This window comes from Salvelinus fontinalis, chromosome 11 (genome assembly GCF_029448725.1).
Source record: "Salvelinus fontinalis isolate EN_2023a chromosome 11, ASM2944872v1, whole genome shotgun sequence".
NCBI lineage: Eukaryota > Metazoa > Chordata > Actinopteri > Salmoniformes > Salmonidae > Salvelinus > Salvelinus fontinalis.
Genome location: NC_074675.1, coordinates 58,521,595 through 58,529,916, shown reverse-complemented (window position 1 = coordinate 58,529,916; position 8,322 = coordinate 58,521,595). Strand labels below are relative to the sequence as shown.

General features: G+C 51.3%; 2 protein-coding genes across 2 annotated transcripts; both read right to left on the bottom strand.

The window, feature by feature from the left end:
- Positions 1-465: 465 nt before the first annotated feature.
- On the bottom strand, positions 466-2,262 carry LOC129864767 (involucrin-like). The gene has a single exon (XM_055937062.1). It carries the CDS (start codon positions 2,260-2,262, stop codon positions 466-468), a length of 1,797 nt encoding a protein of 598 aa, XP_055793037.1.
- On the bottom strand, positions 2,262-2,612 carry LOC129864766 (keratin-associated protein 4-4-like). The gene has a single exon (XM_055937061.1). It carries the CDS (start codon positions 2,610-2,612, stop codon positions 2,262-2,264), a length of 351 nt encoding a protein of 116 aa, XP_055793036.1.
- Positions 2,613-8,322: the final 5,710 nt, after the last annotated feature.

The following is an 8,322-nucleotide window of genomic DNA, read 5'->3' as shown; positions in this document are numbered from 1 at the left end:
GTCTCTCTGTGTGTCTCTGTGTGTCTCTGTGTGTCTCTCTGTCTCTCTGTCTCTCTGTCTCGCATTTGTTCCTGTTGGATTTAGAGCAGGTTGTTATGTCAGCCATTAATCCATTCTACCGCGCTGTGCTTTGGGCGTAGAAAAAGATCTGTTCAGAGGTGTCACGGCCAGTAGCATGGCTAATGGAGGAGCCACTGTTTCACAACCCTTTCATCCAGACCAGAGTGGTAACCTCTGATAGCTTGCAGGCCAGGCTTGTGAGAGCTGGGTTCACTAAGTTGCGTGAGCTGCAAGAAGAGGCTGGGTGGACGTAATGGCAGAGGCTTCTTCCAAGTCCACCGACAATCTTTTCATGCCACTTTGATACAAAAGTTATTTTCGTAACCCTTTTCCTAATCTTAACCTCCGTCTCCTAACCTGCAACGAAAACGTCACTTCGGTATTGAAGTGGTGTGAAAAGAATGTTTACCAAAGTACACCAGGCTGCTGCAGGCATTGGTGTAGGGGTCCATGCTGCTGCAGCAGGTGGTGTAGAGGTCCATGCTGCTGCAGCAGGTGGTGTAGGGGTCCATGCTGCTGCAGACAGTGGTGTAGGGGTCCATGCTGCTGCAGCAGGTGGTGTAGAGGTCCATGCTGCTGCAGCAGGTGGTGTAGGGGTCCTAGCTGCTGCAGGCGGTGGTGTAGGGGTCCATGCTGCTGCAGCAGGTGGTGTAGGGGTCCATGCTGCTGCAGGCAGTGGTGTAGTCGCTCTGGATATGAGCGTCTGCTAAATGACTTAAATGTAAATGTAATGTAAATGTGTAGTGGTCCATGCTGCTGCAGCAGGTGGTGTAGGGGTCCATGCTGCTGCAGGCAGTGGTGTAGGGGTCCATGCTGCTGCAGCAGGTGGTGTAGGGGTCCATGCTGCTGCATCAGGTGGTGTAGGGGTCCATACTGCTGCAGCAGGTGGTGTAGAGGTCCATGCTGCTGCAGCAGATGGTGTAGAGATCCATGCAGCTGTAGCATGTGGTGTAGGGGTCCATGCTGCTGCAGCAGGTGGTGTAGAGGTCCATGCTGCTGCAGCAGGTGGTGTAGAGGTCCATGCTGCTGCAGCAGGTGGTGTAGGGGTCCATGCTGCTGCAGACAGTGGTGTAGTGGTCCATGCTGCTGCAGCAGGTGGTGTAGAGGTCCATGCTGCTGCAGCAGGTGGTGTAGGGGTCCATGCTGCTGCAGCAGGTGGTGTAGGGGTCCATGCTGCTGCATCAGGTGGTGTAGGGGTCCATACTGCTGCAGCAGGTGGTGTAGAGGTCCATGCTGCTGCAGCAGATGGTGTAGAGATCCATGCTGCTGTAGCATGTGGTGTAGGGGTCCATGCTGCTGCAGCAGGTGGTGTAGAGGTCCATGCTGCTGCAGCAGGTGGTGTAGAGGTCCATGCTGCTGCAGCAGGTGGTGTAGGGGTCCATGCTGCTGCAGACAGTGGTGTAGTGGTCCATGCTGCTGCAGCAGGTGGTGTAGAGGTCCATGCTGCTGCAGCAGGTGGTGTAGGGGTCCTAGCTGCTGCAGGCGTTGGTGTAGGGGTCCATGCTGCTGCAGGCAGTGGTGTAGTGGTCCATGCTGCTGCAGCAGGTGGTGTAGGGGTCCATGCTGCTGCAGGCAGTGGTGTAGGGGTCCATGCTGCTGCAGCAGGTGGTGTAGGGGTCCATGCTGCTGCATCAGGTGGTGTAGGGGTCCATACTGCTGCAGCAGGTGATGTAGAGGTCCTTGCTGCTGCAGCAGGTGGTGTAGAGATCCATGCTGCTGTAGCAGGTGGTGTAGGGGTCCATGCTGCTGCAGCAGGTGGTGTAGAGGTCCATGCTGCTGCAGCAGGTGGTTTAGAGGTCCATGCTGCTGCAGCAGGTGGTGTAGAGATCCAGGCTGCTGCAGCAGGTGGTGTAGGGGCCCATGCTGCTGCAGCAGGTTGTGTAGAGGTCCATGCTGCTGCAGCTGGTGGTGTAGAGGTCCATGCTGCTGCAGCAGGTGGTGTAGAGATCCAGGCTGCTGCAGCAGGTGGTGTAGGGGCCCATGCTGCTGCAGCAGATGGTGTAGAGGTCCATGCTGCTGCAGCAGGTGGTGTAGAGATCCAGGCTGCTGCAGCAGGTGGTGTAGGGGTCCATGCTGCTGCAGCAGGTGGTGTAGATGTCCATGCTGCTGCAGCAGGTGGTGTAGAGGTCCATGCTGCTGCAGCAGGTGGTGTAGAGCTCCATGCTGCTGCAGCAGGTGGTGTGGAGATCCAGGCTGCTGCATCAAGTGGTGTTGGGGTCCATGCTGCTGCAGCAGGTGGTGTAGAGGTCCATGCTGCTGCAGCAGGTGGTGTAGAGATCCAGGCTGCTGCAGCAGGTGGTGTAGGGGTCCATGCTGCTGCAGCACGCTGTGTAGAGGTCCATGCAGCTGCAGCAGGTGGTGTAGAGATCCAGGCTGCTGCAGCAGGTGGTGTAGGGGTCCATGCTGCTGCAGCAGGTGGTGTAGGGGTCCAGGATGCTGCAGCAGGTGGTGCAGAGGCCCATGCAGCTGCAGCAGGTGGTGTAGAGGTCCATGCTGCTGCAGCAGGTGGTATAGGGGTCCATGCTGCTGCAACAGGTGGTGTAGAGGTCCATGCTGCACTACTGGGCTCATTCAGAGAGCTGCTGGGGAATAGGCAGAGACTGGAACGTCTAACTACAAATGACACTGACCTACCTCCTTTCACCATTGCTGCGGCTGCATGGGAACACCAGCAGGGTGAGGGAATGATCCTATCGTTCTAGATTCCAAAGCTGGGTGCCACACAGAGACTGTGAAGGGTGCTCAGAATGGACGTCTGTATGGGCTGAGGGGGTGGCAGGGTGGGTTTGGGACCAGGCACCGAGCTCTTCTCTGAAAGGCTGTTGGCGCTAACTGTATAGGCCTCCCATGTTCTCAGCCAAGGTATGTCTCTCTCTCTCTCTCTCTCTCTCTCTCTCTCTCTCTCTCTCTGTGTGTCTCTGTCTCTGTCTCTGTCTCTGTGTTTCTGTCTCTGTCTCTGTCTCTCGCTGTCTCTCTCTGTCTCTCTCTCTCTCTCTCTCTCTCTCTGTCTCTCTCTCTCTCTCTCTCTGTGTCTCTCTCTCTGTCTCTGTGTCTCTGTCTCTCTGTCTCTCTGTCTCTGTCTCTGTCTCTCTCTCCCTCTCTCTCTCTCCCTCTCTCTCTCTCTAATTCTCTCTCTCTCCCTCTCTGTCTCTCTGTCACTCTCTCCCTCTCTCTCTCTAATTCTCTCTCTCTCTCCCTCCCTCTCTCTCTCTCTCTCCCTCTCCTTGGCGCTAACTGTATAAGCCTCCCGTGGAGAAGCGTACTGCTGATCTACACTGGAGGATTGTTTACGGGGCTTTCGCTACGAACAGATACGTGTCTCAACTTGATCCGTTAGTGAGGAGGAGGTTTCTGTTCTGTGGGGACGAGGAGACAGTGCAGCATCTGTTGGGTGGGTGTTGTTAACAAAGAAATAGAATGAATAGAACAGGCTTGGAACCTGTAACCCTGGTAATATGACTGGTAAATAGAATGAATAGAAGAGGCTTGGAACTTGTAACCCTGGTAATATGATTGGTAAATAGAATGAATAGAATGGGCTTGGAACCTGTAACCCTGGTAATATACATTTACATTTACATTTAAGTCATTTAGCAGACGCTCTTATCCAGAGCGACTTACAAATTGGTGCATTCACCTAATGACATCCAGTGGAGCAGCCACTTTACAATAGTGCATCTAAATCTTTTAAGGGGGGGGGGGGGGGGGCAGAAGGATTGCTTTATCCTATCCTAGGTATTCCTTGAAGAGGTGGGGTTTCAGGTGTCTCCGGAAGGTGGTGATTGACTCCGCTGTCCTGGCGTCGTGAGGGAGTTTGTTCCACCATTGGGGTGCCAGAGCAGCGAACAGTTTTGACTGGGCTGAGCGGGAACTGTACTTCCTCAGTGGTAGGGAGGCGAGCAGGCCAGAGGTGGATGAACGCAGTGCCCTTGTTTGGGTGTAGGGCCTGATCAGAGCCTGAAGGTACTGAGGTGCCGTTCCCCTCACAGCTCCGTAGGCAAGCACCATGGTCTTGTAGCGGATGCGAGCTTCAACTGGAAGCCAGTGGAGAGAGCGGAGGAGCGGGGTGACGTGAGAGAACTTGGGAAGGTTGAACACCAGACGGGCTGCGGCGTTCTGGATGAGTTGTAGGGGTTTGATGGCACAGGCAGGGAGCCCAGCCAACAGCGAGTTGCAGTAATCCAGACGGGAGATGACAAGTGCCTGGATTAGGACCTGCGCCGCTTCCTGTGTGAGGCAGGGTCGTACTCTGCGGATGTTGTAGAGCATGAACCTACAGGAACGGGCCACCGCCTTGATGTTAGTTGAGAACGACAGGGTGTTGTCCAGGATCACGCCAAGGTTCTTAGCGCTCTGGGAGGAGGACACAATGGAGTTGTCAACCGTGATGGCGAGATCATGGAACGGGCAGTCCTTCCCCGGGAGGAAGAGCAGCTCCGTCTTGCCGAGGTTCAGCTTGAGGTGGTGATCCGTCATCCACACTGATATGTCTGCCAGACATGCAGAGATGCGATTCGCCACCTGGTCATCAGAAGGGGGAAAGGAGAAGATTAGTTGTGTGTCGTCTGCATAGCAATGATAGGAGAGACCATGTGAGGTTATGACAGAGCCAAGTGACTTGGTGTATAGCGAGAATAGGAGAGGGCCTAGAACAGAGCCCTGGGGGACACCAGTGGTGAGAGCGCGTGGTGAGGAGACAGATTCTCGCCACGCCACCTGGTAGGAGCGACCTGTCAGGTAGGACGCAATCCAAGCGTGGGCCGCGCCGGAGATGCCCAACTCGGAGAGGGTGGAGAGGAGGATCTGATGGTTCACAGTATCGAAGGCAGCCGATAGGTCTAGAAGGATGAGAGCAGAGGAAAGAGAGTTAGCTTTAGCAGTGCGGAGCGCCTCCGTGATACAGAGAAGAGCAGTCTCAGTTGAGTGACTAGTCTTGAAACCTGACTGATTTGGATCAAGAAGGTCATTCTGAGAGAGATAGCAGGAGAGCTGGCCAAGGACGGCACGTTCAAGAGTTTTGGAGAGAAAAGAAAGAAGGGATACTGGTCTGTAGTTGTTGACATCGGAGGGATCGAGTGTAGGTTTTTTCAGAAGGGGTGCAACTCTCGCTCTCTTGAAGACGGAAGGGACGTAGCCAGCGGTCAGGGATGAGTTGATGAGCGAGGTGAGGTAAGGGAGAAGGTCTCCGGAAATGGTCTGGAGAAGAGAGGAGGGGATAGGGTCAAGCGGGCAGGTTGTTGGGCGGCCGGCCGTCACAAGACGCGAGATTTCATCTGGAGAGAGAGGAGAGAAAGAGGTCAAAGCACAGGGTAGGGCAGTGTGAGCAGAACCAGCGGTGTCGTTTGACTTAGCAAACGAGGATCGGATGTCGTCGACCTTCTTTTCAAAATGGTTGACGAAGTCGTCTGCAGAGAGGGAGGAGGGGGGGGGGGAGGGGGAGGAGGATTCAGGAGGGAGGAGAAGGTGGCAAAGAGCTTCCTAGGGTTAGAGGCAGATGCTTGGAATTTAGAGTGGTAGAAAGTGGCTTTAGCAGCAGAGACAGAAGAGGAAAATGTAGAGAGGAGGGAGTGAAAGGATGCCAGGTCCGCAGGGAGGCGAGTTTTCCTCCATTTCCGCTCGGCTGCCCGGAGCCCTGTTCTGTGAGCTCGCAATGAGTCGTCGAGCCACGGAGCGGGAGGGGAGGACCGAGCCGGCCTGGAGGATAGGGGACATAGAGAGTCAAAGGATGCAGAAAGGGAGGAGAGGAGGGTTGAGGAGGCAGAATCAGGAGATAGGTTGGAGAAGGTTTGGGCAGAGGGAAGAGATGATAGGATGGAAGAGGAGAGAGTAGCGGGGGAGAGAGAGCGAAGGTTGGGACGGCGCGATACCATCCGAGTAGGGGCAGTGTGGGAAGTGTTGGATGAGAGCGAGAGGGAAAAGGATACAAGGTAGTGGTCGGAGACTTGGAGGGGAGTTGCAATGAGGTTAGTGGAAGAACAGCATCTAGTAAAGATGAGGTCAAGCGTATTGCCTGCCTTGTGAGTAGGGGGGGAAGGTGAGAGGGTGAGGTCAAAAGAGGAGAGGAGTGGAAAGAAGGAGGCGGAGAGGAATGAGTCAAAGGTAGACATGGGGAGGTTAAAGTCACCCAGAACTGTGAGAGGTGAGCCGTCCTCAGGAAAGGAGCTTATCAAGGCATCAAGCTCATTGATGAACTCTCCAAGGGAACCTGGAGGGCGATAAATGATAAGGATGTTAAGCTTGAAAGGGCTGGTAACTGTGACAGCATGGAATTCAAAGGAGGCGATAGACAGATGGGTAAGGGGAGAAAGAGAGAATGACCACTTGGGAGAGATGAGGATCCCGGTGCCACCACCCCGCTGACCAGAAGCTCTCGATATGATTGGTAAATAGAATGAATAGAACAGGCTTGGAACCTCTAACCCTGGTAATATGACTGGTAAATAGAATGAATAGAACAGGCTTGGAACCTGTAACCCTGGTAATATGACTGGTAAATAGAATGAATAGAACAGGCTTGGAACCTGTAACCCTGGTAATATGACTGGTAAATAGAATGAATAGAACAGGCTTGGAACCTGTAACCCTGGTAATATAACTGGTAAATAGAACAGGCTTGGAACCTGTAACCCTGGTAATATGACGGGTAAATAGAATGAATAGAACAGGCTTGGAACCTGTAACCCTGGTAATATGACTGGTAAATAGAATGAATAGAACAGGCTTGGAACCTCTAACCCTGGTAACATGACTGGTAAATAGAATGAATAGAACAGGCTTGGAACCTCTAACCCTGGTAATATGACTGGTAAATAGAATGAATAGAACAGGCTTGGAACCTGTAACCCTGGTAATATGACTGGTAAATAGAATGAATAGAACAGGCTTGGAACCTCTAACCCTGGTAACATGACTGGTAAATAGAATGAATAGAACAGGCTTGGAACCTGTAACCCTGGTAATATGACTGGTAAATAGAACAGGCTTGGAACCTGTAACCCTGGTAATATAACTGTTAAATATAATGAATAGAACAGGCTTGGAACCTGTAACCCTGGTAACATGACTGGTAAATAGAATGAATAGAACAGGCTTGGAACCTCTAACCCTGGTAATATGACTGGTAAATAGAATGAATAGAACAGGCTTGGAACCTGTAACCCTGGTAATATGACTGGTAAATAGAATGAATAGAACAGGCTTGGAACCTGTAACCCTGGTAATATGACTGGTAAATAGAATGAATAGAACAGGCTTGGAACCTGTAACCCTGGTAATATGACTGGTAAATAGAATGAATAGAACAGGCTTGGAACCTCTAACCCTGGTAATATGACTGGTAAATAGAATGAATAGAACAGGCTTGGAACCTGTAACCCTGGTAATATGACTGGTAAATAGAATGAATAGAACAGGCTTGGAACCTGTAACCCTGGAAATATGACTGGTAAATAGAATGAATAGAACAGGCTTGGAACCTCTAAACCTGGTAATATGACTGGTAAATATAATGAATAGAACAGGCTTGGAACCTGTAACCCTGGTAATATGACTGGTAAATAGAATGAATAGAACAGGCTTGGAACCTCTAACCCTGGTAATGTGACTGGTAAATAGAATGAATAGAACAGGCTTGGAACCTGTAACCCTGGTAATATGACTGGTAAATAGAACAGGCTTGGAACCTGTAACCCTGGTAATATGACTGGTAAATAGAATGAATAGAACAGGCTTGGAACCTGTAACCCTGGTAATATGACTGGTAAATAGAATGAATAGAACAGGCTTGGAACCTGTAACCCTGGTAATATGACTGGTAAATAGAATGAATAGAACAGGCTTGGAACCTCTAACCCTGGTAATATGACTGGTAAATAGAATGAATAGAACAGGCTTGGAACCTGTAACCCTGGTAATATGACTGGTAAATAGAATGAATAGAACAGGCTTGGAACCTGTAACCATGGTAATATGACTGGCGAATAGAATGAATAGAACAGGGACTGGAACCTGTAACCCTGGTAATATGACTGCTAAATAGAATGAATAGAACAGGCTTGGAACCTGTAACCCTGGTAATATGACTGGTAAATAGAACAGGCTTGGAACCTGTAACCCTGGTAATATGATTGGTAAATAGAACAGGCTTGGAACCTGTAACCCTGGTAATATGATTGGTAAATAGAATGAATAGAACAGGCTTGGAACCTGTAACCCTGGTAATATGACTGGTAAATAGAATGAATAGAACAGGCTTGGAACCTG

Coding starts and splice junctions, on each gene's coding strand:
- LOC129864767 (XM_055937062.1), bottom strand. CDS start 2,262: ATGCAGCAGCCTGGATCTCCACACCACCTGCTGCAGCAGCATGGAGCT.
- LOC129864766 (XM_055937061.1), bottom strand. CDS start 2,612: ATGGACCTCTACACCACCTGTTGCAGCAGCATGGACCCCTATACCACC.